The sequence below is a fragment of the Trichoplax adhaerens genome, genomic scaffold, assembly GCF_000150275.1.
Source record: "Trichoplax adhaerens TRIADscaffold_4 genomic scaffold, whole genome shotgun sequence".
Taxonomy (NCBI): domain Eukaryota; kingdom Metazoa; phylum Placozoa; class Uniplacotomia; order Trichoplacea; family Trichoplacidae; genus Trichoplax; species Trichoplax adhaerens.
This window is the reverse complement of record NW_002060946.1, coordinates 1,649,137-1,672,262: the sequence shown is the minus strand read 5'-3', so window position 1 is coordinate 1,672,262 and position 23,126 is coordinate 1,649,137. Positions and strand designations below refer to the sequence as shown.

General features: G+C 34.1%; 3 protein-coding genes across 3 annotated transcripts in view; 1 reads left to right on the top strand and 2 right to left on the bottom strand.

The window, feature by feature from the left end:
* Window positions 1-6,861: 6,861 nt before the first annotated feature.
* TRIADDRAFT_55312 (uncharacterized protein) lies at window positions 6,862-10,262 on the top strand (the record flags this gene model as incomplete). Its single annotated transcript, XM_002111824.1, has 3 exons — window positions 6,862-6,868; window positions 8,419-8,441; window positions 8,586-10,262. 3 exons carry the CDS (start codon window positions 6,862-6,864, stop codon window positions 10,260-10,262), a joined length of 1,707 nt encoding a protein of 568 aa, XP_002111860.1.
* A 1,076-nt stretch (window positions 10,263-11,338) lies between these two features.
* TRIADDRAFT_55311 (uncharacterized protein) lies at window positions 11,339-17,308 on the bottom strand (the record flags this gene model as incomplete). The annotated part of the gene is made up of 18 exons (XM_002111338.1): window positions 11,339-11,449; window positions 11,529-11,624; window positions 11,717-11,790; window positions 11,932-12,041; window positions 12,141-12,236; window positions 12,412-12,511; window positions 12,658-12,770; window positions 12,875-12,993; window positions 13,072-13,215; window positions 13,387-13,458; window positions 13,551-13,737; window positions 13,845-13,909; window positions 13,989-14,151; window positions 14,233-14,347; window positions 14,451-14,709; window positions 14,814-15,068; window positions 15,185-15,403; window positions 16,742-17,308. 18 exons carry the CDS (start codon window positions 17,306-17,308, stop codon window positions 11,339-11,341), a joined length of 2,865 nt encoding a protein of 954 aa, XP_002111374.1.
* Window positions 17,309-21,840: 4,532 nt separating this feature from the next.
* The window catches only part of TRIADDRAFT_55310 (uncharacterized protein), a gene marked incomplete at both ends in the record, with an annotated part of 7,045 nt that continues 5,759 nt past the window's right edge, over window positions 21,841-23,126 (bottom strand). Inside the window, 5 exons of the mRNA XM_002111337.1 lie at window positions 21,841-21,951; window positions 22,198-22,271; window positions 22,413-22,522; window positions 22,622-22,717; window positions 22,893-22,992. Of these exons, the coding sequence (XP_002111373.1) occupies window positions 21,841-21,951; window positions 22,198-22,271; window positions 22,413-22,522; window positions 22,622-22,717; window positions 22,893-22,992 (491 nt within the window). The remainder of the gene's footprint in view (window positions 21,952-22,197; window positions 22,272-22,412; window positions 22,523-22,621; window positions 22,718-22,892; window positions 22,993-23,126) is intronic.

The window sequence follows — 23,126 nt, the reverse complement described above, 5'->3', positions numbered from 1 at the left end:
AGGGTCTTTATTACAGAGATTATTGGTCAACAATAGATGTATACGAGTTCTCGTCTACCCTTTACTGTTTATAAAAAATAGATACGTGTATACTGTATTACCTAGATCAAGCAATAACAAGATGGATGGAAATTACACTACAGTTTTTGAATAGTATTTTATTCCATCCTTACCAAAAGTTAATATTATACAGCTAATATTGATGTTCAATTCCTTTCCTACATTATACTTTCGCGTTGTAATGTATCCACGTATAATATATGTGTAATTGACTACACTAGTATACTACTGTATTACGTTGCTAATTTTATGCATTAAATGTATAATGTTGACTGTGTGTTAAATCTGAGGATCGCCCCGAGATAAATGATTTATTTATTAGTATTAAAGGCAGCGATGATTTTATAGCAGTAGCCCTAATTCAGTATTTCACTACCACAATTAACATTTCACTTTGGACTGGCTGTAATCAGGTTTAAAATATACTCCTACTAGTATTGTTTTAATTGCAATCTAGAATTAATCCATTTTACTTAAGAATTTTAAATGCATTAATTAAGAAACAATCAACAGCTGCCTATTGTAGCTTGGAGGTAAAGCTTGAATTTATTAAACTAATTAATATGAATGGACTGTATAAGTTTGACACATCCTATCGTCAGCAGTTTTTATGGTTTTCAGCTGTTAACAATTTGATTTAGATGGCCACTAGGTGCTAACCTTGCAAACGATTGATTTCTAAATAATGGATAGTGTTATGTCCAGGTAAGGTAGTTAGTGCTGATGTAATAAGTAATGTTCGTAGCAAGATTTCCATATAATTCCTCATATGGTGTAATTGTCTTAAGTTAGTAATCCCTACTTAAATATGGATGCATAAAAATTGACAGCATTTCGTTGAAAGCTGTGCAAGCTAAGCTAGAGACAGAGCTAGCGTAGAGTTATTGATTAGACTTGATCTCATTACTCGTTGGTAAACATATCGGCTTTAGTATAGTTTTGTATCATGTTACTTGTTGGTAAGTTATCATTTGAACTAAATAAATTGGATATTTTGACGGATTTATAAGTCTGGTCATTATTCATAAAGTCTATCTCGAGCTAGCTTTAGCAATTCCGATTATCAAGGCGATTCCCAACATATCTGTGATGCATATACAGTACATCTATTCATTATAGATAGTCGGTTATCAGGCAATCTGAAATTATTTCCTTTCAAAATTGAGCATATCAAAGTAGTATTTGGTATTATCGTAGGTAATAAGTATTGGAAATAGACGACTTTCAACAGCTGATGGTTCCGTTGCAATGATTGCAGAATAGGCTTCGTCAGAAATAGAACTGCATGCTCAAATCCTGTGCTGAAACTTGGACAGGATGATACATGTTTATCTGAACCCATATGCTCAATTTTAGACAATTTCGTCAACATTCATCTATCAAAAGTTTCAGCAAAGGATTTGAGCATGCAGTTGTACTTGCAACAGGGACCTACCGCAGAATTAACTGCCGTTGCTTATTAATCCGTCATAGCTAGAATACTACTCAGTTTTGATATCCAAGGGTATTTTTAACAGTAACAACTATCAAATTGAAGGGTTCCTATATGTCGAAGCAAAGCTTTTTTGTTTTAAGAAGTGGTAAGTTAAACCTATGAATAACTATCGTTAAATAAAGAACAAGCCAATAGCATGATTAAGTTTCCCAATGTTAGTCAGTTTGGTATTCAAGGTTTCTTTACGACCCCAAGTCTCAAAATGAAGGACTTTCTAAACGTAAAAAATGAAATGTGTATTTAATAATCGGATAAGTTCAAACCAACGACTACCATCGTTGTATCAAGAACAAGCCAAAAGTACGATTAAGTATCGCCAATGCTAGGCAATTTGATATCTAAGGATGCCTTTATCAGTTACAACTCTCCAAATGAAAACTTTTAGCATACGAAAATATACGTTTTGGAACCAATGAGTCCAAATCCAAGTCTAATATAGTTGTATAAGAACAAGCCAAAGGCATAAATTAGTTTCTCAATGCTAGTTAGTTTGATATCCAAGGGTGTCTTTACGGTCCAAGATTTTACCAGCCATAACCATCAAACTATGGAATGGTTTTCTAGGCGTAAAAAATAAAGTTTTTGCATTGAATAACCGGGCAAGTTCAAACTAGTAACTACCATAAATGTATAAAGAGTAAGGCGATAGCATACTAGTCAATTTGATCTATCCAAGGGTGTCTTTACCAGCTTTGCCAGCCGCAACGTTGCCCTCAAAATTGAAGGCTTGTAAACGTAAAATGAAAGTTTTATACTTCATAATCGGCTAAGTTGAAGTGAATGACTACTATAGGTATTTAAGGAAGAAGCCAATAGCCAAGATTAAGTTTCCCCATGCTAGTCAGTTGGCTATCCAATAAAAGATTTTCTCTACATACGCGTAAAAATAAAGTTTACATCTATATTGAATCGCCAGTAAGTTAAAACCAATGACTTCCATCGTTCTACCGCATACAGAACAAGCTGATAGCGTGATTCAATTTCCCTTCCAAAAAGTTGAAAAGCCGTAATTGAGTAAGCAATCAACAATTCGATATGATAAATAGGGTTTAATTAACCAACCTAATCCACAAATAGTAGGAAATCTTGCCAGCTTCCTTCTTGATAGCGTCATTATTGTTAAGGTGTTAACCATGCAAGCAGTGGTTTCTTACACTTAATCTCTCCTTTCTGTAGTTGATTTTTTTGCCACCTAGTACCGGTAAAGTCCATAGGGTGTATTTCTTGAATGTAAAGTGGAAGTATTTGAATAAATAATTTAAATATTGCCTGTTAACGCCTACTATGAACTACTTTAACCAGTTCAAAGGTAGAAAAAAATGACATGTGATTCCTTTCTTCTTCCTCTTAATACTACTTAATATAGAATTCTATTATTGATCCAATTACGTCAGTTTTGGCCTCATTGAAAAAAGTAAATATATTTCTTGACATAGTGGAAAGGCCTACAATCGTCTATACATGTATAAGAAAAGGATCTTCATTCGATCTCCTTGATATTCAGGTAGCGTAAGAAGAGAGTAGAAGAGTTGATCGCTTTATTTTTTCCCCATCCTTATTTTCTTAACGTTCGATCTAATTACCCTATCGATAGAATAGGCATCGTTGAGTTTTGAAGCTTTCTTTTTTTCAGAAATAAGGGAATTATTGGTTTAAAAGATACGGTAAGACGATAGGAGAAGATTGATTGGTAATAAAAGATAAATCTAGATGTTTAGACTAGGATAATTGGTATTGATATGGAAGACTTTAATAAACCCTATTTAGCATGGCCGACGAACCGCATCGAAGTAAGAAGAAAGCCAAAAAACATCGTCATAAGAAGAAACATAATAAAGCAGGACCAGGTAATATTGCTTCGTGCCATGAAATGAAATAGCGATTTGTTTTTTTTACTACTTAAATCATTCGAGGAGGGGAAAATTGAATTTCAATCAGGATAAGAACTACCTGTAATCAGTAGCATAGAAAAGAAACGAATAGAATAGGAATAATATTTCATCTCTTATCCCATATTGACGTGGATAAATGGTATAAAACTGCAAAGGTTTTCAATCAGGTTTTATTGCTCAGTATGAAATGAAATGACGATTCGTTTCTTGGCTGGTTTAATCACTTGAAGAGGGGAAAATTGGATTTCAATCATAACAAGAACTACCTGTAATTAGTAGCATAGAAAAAAAAAAGAATAGAATAGTAACAACATTTCATCTGTTATCCTAATTGAAATGCATGGATAGCATAAAACAGTCAAGATTTTAAATTAGGTCATGCTGCTCGGTATGAAATAAAATCACGACTTGTTCCTTTGCTGGCTCAATCACTGCAGGAGGAGAAAATGCTATTTCAATCATGATTACCTGTAATCATAGCGTAGAAAAGAAAGTAATAGAGAGGGAACAACATGTCGTCCGTTATTCATCAATTTTTCCTTATTGATTTGTATGGTATTAAATAGAGAAAGATTTTCAATGATTAACTATTTATGGGAATAATTTGCCAGTTGAAAGGCCATTGAGACTCCAAGCTTATTATTTAACACCAAACGACTAGTTACTCGATAAGTTCGTCTTTCAACTTTTTTATTATTTTATCCAATTGCGGAGAGGATCTATTTGACAATTTGGTCACTTCTACGTTGCGTTTTAGAAAACGATGACGATAACTATCTTTCAATTTATTCTTTATCGCTGATTTGATTAACCATAACCAACGATGATATATTGTCTATGTTCGGTGCTAGGGAAAATACGATTAGGGATTCTTGTCTTGATCTATTAGTGAGAAGAGATTACTACTATAGTATGTGAGGAAAAGGTAGTCCGTTTTCAATTAATCAACTGCTAGGTTAGAATAAAAAAAAATCGAAATAAATAGTAACCGATAGCTAACTTATTTAGCAACAGTAACGATTGGCAGAACAAGCTTAGTTATGGTTAATTTATTATAAATTTCGATCATTAAATGGTTGAATTATCTACAGGGAAATTTTAGACTTTTAACGTCAGTCAATCACTAGAGTATGTACGTGGATTGAGTCCAAACTCATTTGAATTCCTATTGCGTTCACAAAAATGGCAAGGGGAATAATTCTAGGTGACTTAGCTTAAATAAACGAGATCATTAGATGATGAAATCATCGACAGAAAATTTAGACTTGTTACGTCGGTCAACTACTAGAGTCAATTGGATCCAGACTCATTTAGATTCTACAAGAACGGCAAGGAGAATAAACTTTGTCGACTTCGCTTCAACGAGATCATAAGATGATTTAATCATTTACAGAAAATTGAAACTCTCGCATTACGTCAGCCAACCGCTAGAGTATATTGGATCCAAATTCATTTCGATTGAGTTCACAATAATGGTAGCCTTCCTTAATCATAGTCAACTTCGCTCAAAATGAGATCCTCAAATTGTTCAATCGCCTAAGCTTGGATAACTAAAGAATGACAACTTTGTTATAGCATTGCTTTATCCCCTCGAAGCTGGATTCAATCTTTGCTTCTATTTTACGACTGACTATGGTTGGCCATCATGTCAGAAGGTTTAATTTCGTCTTATCATGTAGAATAATGATTTCAAATTGCGTTGTAGTTAATAAATTCATTTATTTCTTGATTGGTTTCCTGTCGTGTTCGTTGTTATTGCAAGCTATCGATGATCTCGTCGAGATTGGATGACTGTGCAATAGTGTGCATCTTTCTATGTTGGACATTCGTCAGGATTCCATATTGAAATGATTGCACATGATGGTTGGATCGGCTGGTCAAAAAGTCATTTTTAACTTCTAATTGAAGTGGAGTTTTACTGTAGTTAAACAGTTTTCGTATGAACGCCTTAAGGAAGCATTGGACAACATAACTAATGTTGTTATTAAATCGAACCTCTGACAGCAGCCGTGTAAAGCAAAGACTACTATTAAGATTCTCTTCTAGTGGTAGTCTTCGGCTATAGCCATGCTGATCAAATACATACTGGCAAAATGAACATGAAATCGGATGATGTCAGTTGAATTTTATTACACATCGATCGTATAGACTGATGATTCCATTTCAACATTTCCATAACTTCTATCCTATGGACTAATTAATTAACTGATGGTTAACTTCCGTATTAACTGAATTCTATCTTAATCAAGCGGAAGAATGATTCAATCTCTACGCAGTATAGCAGCGATGATATGATAACTATAATCAATATCTTCACTTATCGTATCCTGGCTTAATACTCTGTAGCGAAGTAGTTAGACCATGTTTTTACCAAAATTCATCGTATTGACTTGGTGATTAACTTTCATGATCTCTTTCTGACTGCCAACGAATCGCATTCCTTACAAGGAAGGCGTAGTATAATGTAGAATCTAGCTCTAATTACATCGATATTTGTAGTACTTATATCGATCAGTTGCATTCCGTCCAAGGGATGCATAGTATGTTATAGCGAGAGCTAGATTTCACCAACATTTGTAGATTGATTTATTAATTGACTTAAATGATAAATAAAAGCCCATGTTCTTGATATGTACAAGGATATATCAATACATCGGCCGTTATATCATTGCATCCCTTACAAATGCAGCATATTAGAGCTAGAGCTAAATTTCACCAACATTTGTAGATTGATTTACTAATTAAGTTGCATGGTAGATACAAGTTGTATCCAATTTAATATCTTTACAAGTAGATCGGCAATCTGATTAGTACACTACTGTATAGCAGCTAATTACGTGGCTGCAGTTACATTTTTCGATTGCATTAACTAACTGATGATTAATGACCGTGATAACCTTGTCTTCAATCTTTGCTTGTTATAATTATAAATCAATCTAATCTCTTACATTTGTTTACAAGTACACCGTTACATAGTACAGGATAGTTCGGTTTTGCCAATATCTGTCTATATTGGATTCGTACCGGTTTGTTGATGATAAAACTACTTGATCAAGATGCGACTTTTTTTAAAGACCATCTTACTTGTTGTCAATCTAATAAATTGTATCTCTTACAACGAGTTGCAAATCCATATAGCTCACTTAGCTGGTGCTAAACTTCGACAATGTCGATCATCCAGATAGCTACACAGACTGGCTGGCAGATACTTAAGTTAACTTGCCTAATTATAATGAATATCAATGAATTAATAATGATCATTTCTTAATAAATTGTTTTTGGCCTACAGCCCAGCCCGCCCATGCTCATAAATAAATATCTTTGCACCGTGCTTTACTAATATTACTTAAGCTCGTGCATAGTAACAATTTTGAACGCAGTATCCCTCTAATTTTAACAGTTTGCAAAAGAAAAATGGCAGGTAATAATTTAACACAATTGACATTTACTATATAATACCAAAAAATTGTGTTAACCATTTCCATTTTGATTGACATGAGAATGCTTAAACTAACAAAAATAGACGGGAAATCATTTTAATTGGGCATACTAACTTGATGTTGTTGACATCTCTACAACTGTCGTGAGTCTCAGAATTAATCATGAAGTATTGCAAAACTACCCTCATTTCCAGCATTATTTCACTCACTAAAGTTTGTTATAGCTATTCATGCTACTGGTATAATGTTGCGTTTCACTACTTAACGGTATCTTTGCTGTTCTTATTGCTGTCTTATTGCTGTCCACTGTTGCAAATGGGTAAATGAACTGATAATTATTTTTGATTGAATTGATGCAATTTACACTATAACAGTATGCAAATAGTTTAGAGGCTGTAATAATTGTTTCTCTGTTCTAATGAAAGTGTAGACCTGAGAAAGGTTCGGTTAGTCATTTTCGAATTTATTGAATGAATTCACTAATTTACTCGCAAATTGATTTTAAACGGTACACTAGATACGTAGTAACTTGCAAGCCATAGTGAGATACCTCTAGACTTACAGCATGATATTATTTCAGTTAATCGTGATTGGTTATTTACGGCTGGAATCAGAGCATTCGAAATTGCTTTACTTCTAGGAATTAAGCTATCAGTTAAATCAGAGAATGATTTTAAAAGACTCTTGGAGTAGTACTCAGCACTCTATTGATATGTGCTCCAGTCTTTTATAGAGAATTAATTTACAAATTATACAATCCAAACCCAATTTTGGGGGCTGGGCTCAAATATCTGCAATATAGTATTAATGCCATCACACACTAGTTTAGTTTCTTTTTTACAGGAATGAAATAGATTACATGATTTACTTACCCTAAATTCTACACAAATAATAGCGTTAACATACGACATGACACCGTGCAGTACTAGAAGATTTCCCTCTAGTCAATCTAAAGATACATAACATATTCATGCTGTAAATTGCTGTTGCCAATAGTGTATTTACTGCAAAAGCGATCTCATTAACATGCTAAAGACAATTTTGGCGAATTTACTTGTCATTAATTCATTCCGTAGTATAGATGGATATATGTTGATAAATACGAGTAGAATTGTTAAAGCTAAAGATAAATTATAATTATTAACGACTTGCTACTAATTGAGCTCGGGTCAATTTTACTAGAATCAATAGCAAATAGTAGAGATCATTAACTTTGGTATCTTTATGTTGATTAATAAATAGTAATATATTTAACACTGGAAGTTTATCTAAGTTAGCGGTGTTTGGTACAGAATAACAATCATGACATTACGGAAGATAAATGGATATGATTCACGCAATAGTCAACGCTAAATTTTGTTACTCTTTCCAACAGTCGAAAAAATTACAATAATGATTGCTGTAGATTGCTGATCAACTATAGGCAAAGTAGTAGCTAACAGTATATTTACCAAATGTAAGCATGAGCAATTATTATAATATTAACTAAATTTTTACTCTATTCCTTTCCAATTATATTATTACTCATCAGATGAGGATGGTCTTAGTAATCAGGTATGTTTAATGTTTATGATGAGAACCATTTATAACTTAATTGTAAGCAGCTCTTTTGACGATAGTAAATCACGGCTAATGTCTAAATTTTAGAAAAGTTACGTGCTTTAATTGATATTGGATTATGTATTACATTAATTATAGGGAAGTTCTAAAAAAGATCAAGGTGCCTTAGCTATAGCTAAAGAAGGTATAAATGAAGAAATGGACATAGAATCGAGCAGTTCATTACCTGTAAAAGAGCATATGAATGATAACGAAATAGCTAAGACGGATGATAATGAAGATATACATGCAGAAACAGGATATGCTACTCCATCGGATGATCTTGAAAAAGAGATCAATAATACGAGCCCAGAAGTGGAATTAGAAAATAGGAATGAAAGTGAAGGAAATCGAATATCTGTGCACTCTTCTGATAATGATACTTCTCCTGATTTGCAGAGAGATTCAAGTACCGTTGACGATCAAAAGGAGAGCAATAGTATCGAGATTTCAGATCATAACGAAATCGTGAATCTGACAACAAGAGAATCTCAGTCCAGTAAGGAAGAAACTCAGCAAGAAGGAGATGAAGTAATATCTGAATCTGCAGAAATTAGCTTTCAACAAGCTGTAGACTTAGAAAAGGAAAATAATCCCAAGATGGATGAAATACAACAATCGCAACGCAACGATGAAAGTGAAATGGACCTTGAAAAGCAAGGAGGTTCCAATAAAGAAGAAACTTACCAAGATGGAGATGGAGTAATATCTGAATCTGCAGAAGTTAGCTTTCAACAAGCTGTAGACTTAGAAAAGGAAAAGAATCTCAAGATGGATGAAATACAACAATCGCAACGCAACGATGAAAGTGAAATGGACCTTGAAAAGCAAGGGGGTTCCAATAAAGAAGAAACTTACCAAGAGGGAGATGGAGTAACATTTGAATCCGTAGGAATTACCTTTCAAGGAACTGCCGACTTAGAAAAGGAATATAATCATAAAGTGGATGAAATACAACCATTACAACATAATGAAGAAAGTCAGATGGACCTTGAAAAGCAAGTAAGTGAAATCGCTCAAGAAGCTCATGGTCAAAGTTCATCATTGGAAGTTCAAGATAAAGTAGAGATAAGTAACAATGAATTAATGGAAGATACTAGCGACATGGATAAGTTGAAAAATCAATCTTTGGCCGATACACTAAGCCAAGAAGGATTACTTAAAAGTGAAGAATTACAGTTTGCTAAAGCTATAGCGACTGATACATCAAACGATTATTCCCCACAACCAGTAGACAGCGAGTCTAACAGTAAAATAATCGAGACGGAATTAAAAGATGAAGCAACTAGTGATGTTAATAGTAAAAATAGATTTAAAGAAATAAATAATCACAATGCTAGCTTTAAACTGGAGGATTCTGAAGCGGCTACAGTTTTAGCTGGAAATTTATTGGAGGGGCAATACATTCAAGAAAGAAGTACTTTGGAATTAGAGCCAGAAATAAAAGTAGTTGGACATGAACAGAAATCACCACTACGTTCACAGAATCGAGATGAAGGTGAGGAAGTAACTCCACTTACAGGACAAAATCATCATATAAAAGCTACAAATGTTTCTCAGAATACGATACCAGACCCGTTGGTAACAAACGCCATGTATGATAACACAAATAATGATCGAAATATTCGAGAAGACAACGACATTGACACTTGGGATCAGAAAGTAAATGAAAATATAGAACCTAATCATGGTGAACGAACTCCACTTCTCAATAACTCTGAAGGTAATCAAAAAGCTACAGATTCGTCTACTTGCAGCTGCTGTATAATCCTGTAAAACTCTTATCATGAAAAGAATTCTAGTTAAGCTATTGTGTAAGGAAATGATAACTACCAAATAAAATTAATTTTTTCCAATCGGAAATCTTGTAGCATCAATACTTTGTGTAATTGGAGGTTATCTAGTAGCTGTGCTATAACGCAATTTGTTTAATTTCCAAATCAAGAGCAAATCAATATTCACAATAAATGGTTAAATATTTTATACATTTTTTAGTCGCCTTTATTGTGGCGAACCGTTTCAAATCAGTTCAGTTTTTAATTACAATTATTAGAATAGAATAAGTCGTCAAACGACTAACTGATCAAGCTGGGCTTGCCCGTACACAGATTCGATTCTTGTACGCATTTGGATAGCGTACGTACATGATAAAGTGAGTTTATAATTACAGAAACTGGCTCAAAATCAAATACGAATTGTATGTATAGATAACTGCAAGAAGTAAACATACATAATTTTGAAAATGTAAAATAGTCTTGCCCTTGGCCTGTAATGGGAAAATGTGGTTGAGAACATGTTATGCTTGCTATACAGTAAACCAGATTTAGAAAATTGTATTTTAGTAAATTCATCCGTTACAGTATTTGCAAGCTCATGATTGTCACCCATACTGATTAGAACCTTGAGCTAAAACGTAAAAATAAACGAATATTGCGTAATATTTAGCATTAATTACCGGACTATTTGTGAAATGTCACGTAAATAAAATAACAATGAGAAAGTAAGCGTATACCCTGCTCAAGACATTTTTCTCGATGTACTGCAAGATGATGCTGAAGGCATAAATTGGTAGCTGGTGAGTTCATTTCTTGAGTGATATGAGCTGAAGGTAATCGACTGTTACTATGACACAAATAAATACGCATGTAATTTTTAAAAATCAAGAAATTCTGATTAAACTAAATCACCAACATAATGGATCTAAATATTAGTAAATTAAGAAGTGATAATGTACGCTACCGGATATTTCGTTCAACGTCCATCAAATTATTAATATTGACCCTTTGTCGAACTTCCTTTTCATATCCTATAGAATTTCAAAACTATCAATATACAGATAATAACGAGAGCTATTAGATATAATTAGGTACAATTACAGCACCTTGCGTTGCCTGGCGTTCCTCTTCTCGCGTAAGCTCTTGGTCTTTATCATCTAATAGCAACGATTCATGCTCAAATGGCGCCTAAATAGGTTCCGAGAAAAATAATGGTTCAAGAGTTGCCTAATAAATTGATATGATGACATCATCAAACAAGATATACCTTTGTCAGCCAATGCCCATTCTTTTTTATCGTATTTGCCATGAGAAGATCATCGAATTGAAGTTTACTGAGATCTACATATGGCTCATGCGTATACTGCGTATAATCATCGCAAATGTTATAAATCCTTTCTAGTAATAGAAATAACATTTAACTTTACAACCTATTTAACAATTAAGAATATATACCGTTGACTGTATGGTAGTTTCTAATTCTCTACTAGTAAAAACTGCACCAGGATGTCTCTCGTCGATGATTCGACCTACAAATACAAACATTTGAAGTCAACTATCGTTTAACTATATTCAACGTGATAGTTCAGATAAAATGAGTAACGTAAGCTACAGCTGCTAATTGTATATTAAAATGATAATTTATTAGACATGCTATGATATTTTCTTACGTGAAAGGCCTTGTTTACGAATTTGGCGTTTATAAATTACATGTTCCATCGTGTTACTACCTACCAAACGGTAAATGTAACACGGTTTCTTTTGTCCGTACCGGTAGATTCTAACGAATAAAAGGTAAAATTTTAGTATTGGAAGTAATCACATCCTCAAATGAAACATACTTTATATAGTGACAGTCATTCGTATAATAAATGATAACCTAAATGCTGCTTGATTATCGTAACATGGATTCCAGGCTGAGTCATAAATAACTACACGATTTGCAGCTACAAGATTAATACCAAGATTACCAGCTCTATTAAATCATAAGAGTCAATTTTATGTTAGCATGATTACTTGCATTTACGTTACTTTATGTAATAAAAATCAAATCGCGACAAACAGTTACACCGATACTGTACTGTATGTTATCGATCGTTAATGTACTGTAATTAATTTTATTACAATCTGTATTGATGCCTCCACGGTACCTGGTAGAAATTAAGAAAAGCCATACGGAGTTGTTGTCGGGGGAATTAAATAAATCAATTAATCGAGAACGTTCATGACTAGGTACGCTACCGTCGATACCTAAATTATATTTCATAGTTATAAAGTCACAGTTACAATTTCTTAAAATCTTCCATAACTTACTTATTAATAGATGCAACCATTAATTTTCTTTACATCGATATTGTAGCGATAACGTAAACGTTGTGAAGTTTGTATTAACTTACGAAAGTAACTTTCATTCTTAGCCCATTTTTTGTTGTTTCCTTCAGACGACGTGCATGGTATTTCGATTTTTGATAGAAAGTGTTCTATTATTGATAGAGTTACTAGGCTTTGGCTAACGTAAGAAACAAGTGTTAATACGTTAGAGTTGCAACAGAATAATATCATCAACACAGATGGGTAGCCAAAAATATTTAATAAAACTAAATGTCAGAATACCTGAATATTAACATTCGATCACCAAGTTTTACGCTATTTTCAATTAAATCCATTAATATTACCATTTTTCCACCATGTTCGAGAACTCCAGGTGCATAATGCGCCATCGATGGAAACGCCTGTAAAACGTAGATATTGTACTCGTATAGCGCAAGTTATTACAATTAGAGTAGTGAGCATTTAAGTTATTAACTGACCCATGAATAATCTATGGATGACCCTTCGTCTTCTGTTTTATTGGTACGTCTGGTTACTTTAGTTTCGTGATTGCCATGAACGTCAGAATTATCATTACTAGTATTAGCTCCAAGTTCTAATTCCAAATCACGATCTGCATCGTTCTATTAAGTTATTGAAAGTACTCCATTAAGTACTATTAGTAACCACTCAGACACTCAGACAGTATGTGAACTTTGGTGTAAATTTTACAGATTATAGATTAAATGGCACTTAACTCTACGATATTAGCGTAATTATACTAAAAAAGTTACGTTCAAGCTCGTAGTGCTTACTAAGATATCATTTTGGTAGGTTTTATCTTGTTCCATTATAGCCCGGTGTAACACATCAGGATGATTCCAAACCTGAATTATAAGTATATCGTGATTTAGCAGCCGTAGGGCCTGTAAGTCAGAACAACACATCTTAGAGTTTATGAGATACTGTACATACGTACTTTATACAAGACAGAAAAGGCTAATAAAACGTTAGCGCCAATCTTTAAGCTAATTTTGGTCCAATTTTTTTTAATTACACATTCAATGAAAGCATTATATAGTCTTTCTTGGATAGGTGACATCCTAATCAGTAAAACGTATTCCTTCTTGGGTAGTAAAGCGTCTTTCAATATTTTTTGGCTTCGCCTTGTGTTTATGGCAACAATTGGACGGAAATAAAATATTATTCAGTATACACATACTTAATCAATAATATAAAAACAAAATACTCAATAGTACGACTACAATAATACCTTTGTACAAAGCCTTTTAACATTTTCTGTAAAACGTACGATCTGAACCTCATTTTTTTAATGTCCTGTAATCATATGTACAAACATTATTAATGAAACTTCCAATGTTGATTTCTGATCATGTTAATATAATAGTATGCATACATTTGGTGTACTATCAACACATTCGCCGTTAGCTATAGGTCGTTCAAACATGTTAGAAAATTGTTTTTTATCACCGAGGTAGTTAGGTCTAACGAAATCCACCATACACCAATATTCTATTAGATTATTTTGTATCGGATAGCCTGTTAAAACTATTCGACGTCTGTTTGGATTAAGCGATAAAAAAGAATATTTACTCAACCACGCGCTATAATGCGTACGGTAGTGAAATATTGAAAATTACTTTGTCTTAATTTCTTTTAAAGTCTTCGTAACAGAAGCTGTTGCATTCTTCAAGATATGCCCTTCATCACATATTACTAAGTCTGGGCCCGGATCTGATAATGCAAGACGAATATCTACGGAATTTATCAAAATAAGTATCATGAGAGTTAGTAGGTGAACTAATTAAATAATGGATATACGCGTATAACTAATTAAAGATATTATTAAAAAACTTACCCTTAATGTATTGCGATTTTTCTTCTATGAGATCTAAATCGACAATTTCCATACTATCGGAAGAAGCAACTTTCTTTCCCTTCTTCTTTGTGTTGTTTTGATATGCTGACATTGTCATTAATATACGGTACATATCGTAGCCAATAATTAGGACACCTCCAATATTTCGCCATTCATTAATGATGTTAGCTCTATCTTTTAATGATTTGCAATTGCTGCTGATTTGGTAGACCTTAAATGGGCGTTGGTAATTGAATTTCTGTAGTAGAAAGAAGAAATTAAAGTGAAGATTGTGCATGTACAATATTGCATTCATACGTGCTCTACAACATAATCGCTACAGCTTTATTGATATCTCCTTACAGAGAGATGAGCGGAGGTAGAACTTGGCAACCAGTAATTTATTTCATTTAGCCAGTGGTCTAGAGTAGATAGAGGTACAATACATAAAACACATTTTGCGCTTAATGCACGTAAGAAGATTTCGATGAAAGCAACAACTTGTAACGTCTTTCCAAGACCCATTGAATGGGCTAAAATACAGCCCAAGCCGTCACTTATTCTGTAGCGCTTAAAAGATTCCACTACATTGTTAAATAGAAACTTGATACCTGCCACCTATCCAATGACCGATAGTTAATTTATATATTAAGGTCACGAATGCAAGGAAGATGATATGGAGAGTGCAATTACTAGGTAAGTAAGTATGCTATTTACACACACGATATGATTACCTGATGAGTCTTCAAAACAGGAATTAAATGAGGAGAGATGCAAATATCTATCTCAGAGGTAGGATGATTAGCATTAATTATTCCACGACTTGGGGGAGAGTTACGAAGAGTTAAGTAATGCTTATAGACGTCATCAGATGTAAGTTCTTCATCATCGGAACTAAGGCTATAGTAACCAGCGATGGTTTTCTCTTCTCCAGGACGATCAGTATCTTTAATCTCCAATTTGTCAATAAGTGGATCCCGTCATGTTTATGATAAAACGAAAATCCTATAATTAGTTATTTATTATTTACTGTTAGTAGAGAGGGTAAGTCATAATCATTCTGTTTGATAAATGTATAGTAGATCTGAATTTTTTATTTATAATAATATTGATAAGTATTTAATACTAATATTACGTATAGTATTTGCTTGTAATGAAAATTTATTGCTATTTCATGGCTAGAGTATACTACATAATAAGAATTCTAGGACGAAATCGTATTCGCTACTTCAATAACATAACGATCGCAGTTTATCTAATTGTTTTAGTTGTACTTTATTAGTAATAATGAATACAGGATTCTAATTTTTATCGTACGATAAAATAGAAATGAGTTATGATCAGTGTGGGAAAGCATTAGCACTATTAAATGATATAAATACATCATTTTTTCTGTATTTGGGATGGATGGCTTATTTCCTATTCATCCCGTTTAATATATCATGGACAATCGCATTGGGGTTCCTATTACTGTATGGCGTATCTACGATAATTTTCTCTTATGATACAGTTCAAACATTTTCTGTGTTATGGAATGATTATTTTGCAAGATATACATTTCGATACGCGTTGTATTTGATAGAGTAGAGAAATCTCATCAACCGTCAATAATCAAGAATACGATTCGTACTCGCATGTAGTGAACAAAAGTATTATATCAATATAGATGAGTTGGAATTTAAAGATGACAAGATTAAAGTACAGTAAGATTGGAGTATAAGTTAGTGTGTCTTGGCTAGCATAGACTTTAAAAGATCATTTGATGTTGAAGATGGTATCGAATTGAATGGACTAACTCTTTTGGATATCAACCGCGTAAGCTTTCAGGATATTTGTGATTGTTTGCTACTTGGCCTATGCATGAAGATGGATTGGATTGAATTAAAGATGTTGAGATAGGATTGTAATGTACTAATGGAGTGGGTAGTTCGGTTCGATGGAATGAGTAGTTAGACTGATATTGATGACAAATTTTTGGGTATGTGACAGTGAGGACGAGTCCAAGTGATGCTATTGATGGATGAAAAGTAGTATCTATCTGTAAGATTGCATATCATGAATATTGATGATGATGTAGTTTACAATATGCATGATGGCATTTCGATATGTTTCAATGATGGTCCAAAGTGATCGAGTGAATGGTAGGCCTAAGTAAGAAAATGATTGGTTTATGATTGTTCACTATTGGGTCCGTATAGGAGGATTATTGGAAGGCAAGTGGATAGAAATATGAAAATCCAGTATTAAAATGGAGTCTTATTTTAGCGCGCAACTGTGTGTCCATATTGTACCTGTTGGCGCCCACTTGGATCGTCAGCAAGTTGAATGGTCTGTTTGGGAGAGAAAGTTTCATTTTTCGATTTGTTGTTGTCATGGCTATTTTCGTCTTCGCTACTGCTATCAATAACAACGATACAAGAAGAACTTGTGCAAGGATTGGTTACACTGGAGGTTGAGTGGACCACCATTTTGCTATCTTCTGATGATATCGACGAATGATAACCGCTAGATAATTGATGGATTGCTTCTTGAGTTGCCTCTTCATCACTACTACCATCGAGAATAACCACAGGATTGGAAAGAGACGCAGCTACTGGCGTCAATTCATCAGCAATATCGGGTATATGATAGGATGGATCATTGATCAAGCCTAATCGAGTTAATCGTTGTCGCTCTTGATGTTGTGCTTGTAATGTTGGCTGGCTAAGAGCGCGAAAAGGTTGAACTGGTTGAATTTTTTTACGTTTGCTTTGATAATCGCTGAAGAAGAATGGATACTGGAGAGTGTCATTGGATCGATTGAAATTGGCGGTCAGAGGATGAGATGGTTGATTGGAGAGTGGATGTTGTCTTTTCATCTTCTCCTCTGTATCGCTAGCGCTATTATTCTTTCAAGACTATTTCAAACGATGGAAAAAGTCCAGTGGAAAAAGCTACAAGTGAAAAGAGATTTGCAATTGCTTTTGGCCATCTTGTCTTGCTACTCCATCATCATAGTGGAACAGTGTTGACACGCTGGCCGCTTCAATCCAACTACTTTCAGCCTTACCCTTGACGTCAGACTTGGACCGGTACGGGTACCAGTTGAGATCGACTGAAGTACCAATCATGGAATGACTGTGATCGTATCACTTTCACTAGTTCCTGACTGTACCATGGGCTAGTTTAGTTACTTGTGACTCCATGGCTGTTATGGACTTTTTTCTACTGTACTCAACACGGTACAGTGTTTACTACTGTACTGTACATAGGGTACTGTCCTATGGACTGCGAAGGAACATGGATATATTTATTTATTTATTTATTTACTGGAGAATCGACTTCATACGACAACACTTTTGAAAGTATTAGGGGTAATTATTTTCAAAAGTGTTATTACAGACTGTATTTCAGCAGTCAGTGATGTTCATTAAGCAATGGTCGAGAAAGGCTAGCCATACAGTACATCATTCCTACTGTACAGAGCTGTAACTGTAAGTACAAGTACTGTACATACCAATATTATGAAGTTTTAATAGTAAGTCTATATTTTAAACTATGTGGAACATTAGCCGCCACTTCTCCGCGCCAGTTATAATAGGTTTTTGTATAGGAAGACCTACAGTATGAAGCTTTTAATAGTAACTCTGTACTTTAAACTATGTGGAACATTAGCCGCCACTTCTCCGCGCCAGTTTTAATAGGTTTTTGTATAGGAAGACCTGTGAAACTTTATAGTAACCCTGTATTTTAAACGATGTGGAACATTAGCCCCATTCATCCGCGCCAGTTTTAATAGGTTTTTGTATCGGAAGACCTGCGAAACTTCATAGTAACCCTGTATTTTAAACGATGTGGAACATTAGCCCCATTCATCCGCGCCAGTTTTAATAGGTTTTTGTATCGGAAGACCTGCGAAACTTCATAGTAACCCTGTATTTTAAACGATGTGGAACATTAGCCCCATTCATCCGCGCCAGTTTTAATAGGTTTTTGTATCGGAAGACCTGCGAAACTTCATAGTAACCCTGTATTTTAAACGATGCGGAACATTAGCCCCATTCATCCGCGCCAATTTTAATAGATTTTTGTATAGGAAGACCTATGTACGGTGGCTCTTGTGAGCCACCGTACCTATGAAACAGGATCGCAACTGTATTCAAGTCAAAATAACTTGACACAGAGGTACGCGATGTGAAAACCAATGCGTCCACAGCACCCCGCGAGGTGGACGCATCAATGATAAACCATACCCCTAAAATCTTAAAATTTCAAAATCATAAGAAAGAAAAAGGGACTGGAAACGAACTTACAGTATATATAGATAGACAAGCAGCATTTTTCGCTGCGATGCGCCATCACTGAGCAAATTGTCCACGCGTAGATTTGATTCTGTACGCAAATAGATAGTACACGTATATAGCAATAAAAGTGATAAAAATATATTTATAATTACACAAACTGGCCCAAAATCAAATAGGAATTGTATGTATAGACAGTAGTATTGTGTGCATTTCGATAGCACATGTACATGGCAATCAAAGTGATAAAAATGAATTTATAATTACACAAACTGGCTCGAAATCAAATACGAATTGCATGCATAGACAGTAGTATTGTACGCATTTGGATAGCACACGTCAATTAAAGTGATCAAAAATAAATTTATAATTACACAAACTAGCTCAAAATTAAATACGAATTGTATGTATAGATAGCAGTAAGAAGCAAGCATTGATTTATTACTCAAACTACGTTTTTGTGTAGATTCGATTCTTGTACGCAGTTGGATAGCACACGTACATGGTAATTAAAAGTGATAAAAAATAAATTAGAATTACACAAACTTGCTCAAAATTAAATACGAATTGTATATATAATATAGATAGCAGTAAGAAGTAAACATTGATTAATTACTCAAACTACGCTTCTGCGTAGATTCGATTCTTGTATGCAGTTGGATAGCACACGTACATAGTAATTAAAACTGATAAAAAATAAATTTATAATTACACAAACTGGCTCAAAATCAAATACAAATTGTATGTATAGATAGCAGTAAGAAGTAAACATTGATTTATTACAATCGCTTTTGCGTGTTCGATTCTCGTACGCAGTTAGGTAGCACACGTAATTGGTAATTAAAAGTGATAAAAAATAAATTTATAATTGCAGAAACTAGTTCAAAATTAAATAACGATTGTACGTATAGATAGCAATAAGAAGTAAACATTGATTAATTATTCAAGCTGGGCTTTTGCGTAGATTCGATTCTTGTAAGCGTTAGGATAGCATACGTACAGTACATGATAATTAGAAGTGATAAAAATTTATCATAATTACAGAAATTGGCTCAAAATCAAATGCGAATTGTGCGTATATAGATAGTAGTAAAAAGGTAAATATACATGATTTTTAAAAATATAAAACAATCTTGCCATTAGGCAGTAATGAAAAAATGTAGTTGAGAATTGCATGACATGTTATGCAATACAATAAACCAGATTTGGAGAATTATAATTCAGTGAATTCATCCGTTAAAGCATTTGCAAGCTCATGATTGTCATCCATACTGATTTACACTTCGAGCTAAAAATAAAACGAATGTTGAGTAATTCATATTTAGCTTCAATTACAATAAATGGGTTGAAATGTGAAGTAATTTAAATAACAGTGAGAAAGTAAGCGTATACCCTGCTCTAGGCATTTTTCTTGATGTGCTGCAAGAAGGCGCAGAAGGCATAGATTGGTAGCTACTGGCTAGTGATGTCAACCCACAGTGAAATGTCTTCTCGTGAGACAGCCCACATCCATGTGGGCTGCGAGTGAGCAAATAATATTTTTGCTTTTAACCCCCAATAACCCACATTACTGTATCTTAAGCTAACAGTTGTTTAGTACGGAGACGGTCGATTCCGAATTGAGTAATTTCTTCTGAATTAAGTATGATTACATTGAATCTTATTACCTGTTACTAAGTTTGCTTAAAAAAAGTTATGCAAGATAGTCAATGTATATTAGGTTCAATTTGTCGATTCCGAATTGAGTAATTTCTTCTGAATTAAGTATGATTATATTGAATCTTATTGCCTGTTACTAAGTTCTGCTTAAAAAAAGTTATGCAAGAAAGTCAATGTATGTTACGTTCAATTTGTTACAAATAATGACGTTTAACCTCCTAGTACTAGGCGAAATACGTATCTTGATATTACGCCATAATGTAGGATTAGTACTTGTCATCTACGAATAATTTAATTATTCGTAAGTGATTGAATGCACGTTCCACAGCACGTTACCATTTTTAACTGTTGATAGAATGCTGTCAGAGGAGCTACGCTTATATACTAGAGTAGAGTTTAACAATAAAGGATATTTAGCTTAATGACGCGACTCTATTTGGTGTGAGTATCGAAAAGGCCCTCGACAATATTAGTACGAATGATTTAGAAAACAGACATGGAATACCCAGACAAGAGTGACCGATGTGGTAGTGATTTAACTTAATTATTCAAAGACCTGGTATACTGTCTTCCGTGGTAGAGTCAGGGATTACTGCACTAAAATAGAATGCAGCCCCTGTACACTGTACGTTTACAACAGGTTTCTCGATATTCTTTTTTACTGGGTACAAGAAAATATCGAGAAGTACCTGGTTATGATACGGAAAGGACTACCTTATCTGGATGTCGTCAACTCGACTAACGTTATGCCGTAAGCAGAAGTATATGGTAGAACAGAAACTTCTCGACATTCTTTCTTACTGGGTACAAAAATACATCGAGAAGTACCTGGTTATGATATGCAAAGGACTACAATATCTAGATATCGTCCACTGGATTAATGTAATGCCGTAACCAGGAGTATACGTGTTGTACAACAGGGACTTCTCGATATTCCTTTTACTGGGTATTGGAAAAAAAATTTAGAGAAGTACCTGGATGCAACGGGATGGGACAAAATTGATCAGATGTTGCAAATCAGATACACATACTGTACAATCTAGTCAAATCGGCCTTGTCTGTGTACGTAATATGTTTAGTAAAATGCTTTCTGGCAAGTACTCTTAGTAGCAAAATACATAATTTGAAGACTAAAGCATATCGTATCTAGCGGCGCCTGGAGCAGTACCATACGATACCGTATAATGCTGCGCACGTATTCACACACGATAAACTAGATAGTGTACACTAGAGATCCTCTGTTACACGATTATGGACGCCTATTAGGTAAGATCCCGGCCTTTTTTACAGTAATAGTCCATGACTTAAATACTGTGGTTTGACATCACTATCGGATAGCTTTAAATCGGTTCCTTTCTCGAGTGAACTAAAGTAATTGGCTGTAACTACGATATGAATAAATACGCAGATAATAACAAGAGCTATTAGATGTAATTAGGTACGAAAACGGATTAATATTGATCTAGTACGATTATGGCACCTTGCGTTGCCTGGCGTTCCTCTTCTGGCGTAATCTCTTGGTTTTCATCGTCTAATAGCAACGATTCATGCTCAAATGGCGCCTAAATAGGTTCCGAGAAAAATAATGGTTCAAGAGTTATCTGATAAATTGATATAATGACATCATCAAACAAGATATACCCTTGTCAGCCAATGCCCATTCTTTTTTATCGTATTTGCCATGAGAAGATCATCGAATTGAAGTCTACTGAGATCTACAGATGGCTCATGTGGATGCTGCGTATAATCATCGCAAATGTTATAAATCCTTTCTAGTAATAGAAATGTTAATAATTAAAAACGTATACCTCTAATTGCATAGTAGCTTTTAATTCTCTTTTAGTGAAAACTGCACAAGGATTTCTCTCGTCGATGATTCGACCTACAAATACAAGCATTTGAAGTCAACTATCGTTTAACTATATTCAACGTGATAGTTCAGATAAAATGAGTAACGTAAGCTACAGCTGCTAATTGTATATTAAAATGATAATTTATTAGACATGCTATGATATTTTCTTACGTGAAAGGCCTTGTTTACGAATTTGGCATTTATAAATTACATGTTCCATCGTGTTACTACCTACCAAACGGTAAATGTAACACGGTTTCTTTTGTCCGTACCGGTAGATTCTAACGAATAAAAGGTAAAATTTTAGTATTGGAAGTAATCACATCCTCAAATGAAACATACTTTATATAGTGACAGTCATTCGTATAATAAATGATAACCTAAATGCTGCTTGATTATCGTAACATGGATTCCAGGCTGAGTCATAAATAACTACACGATTTGCAGCTACAAGATTAATACCAAGATTACCAGCTCTATTAAATTATAAGAGTCCATTTTATGTTAGCATGATTACTTGCATTTACGTTACTTTATGTAATAAAAATCAAATCGCGACAAACAGTTACACCGATACTGTACTGTATGTTATCGATCGTTAATGTACTGTAATTAATTTTATTACAATCTGTATTGATGCCTCCACGGTACCTGGTAGAAATTAAGAAAAGCCATACGGAGTTGTTGTCGGGGGAATTAAATAAATCAATTAATCGAGAACGTTCATGACTAGGTACGCTACCGTCGATACCTAAATTATATTTCATAGTTATAAAGTCACAGTTACAATTTCTTAAAATCTTCCATAACTTACTTATTAATAGATGCAACCATTAATTTTCTTTACATCGATATTGTAGCGATAACGTAAACGTTGTGAAGTTT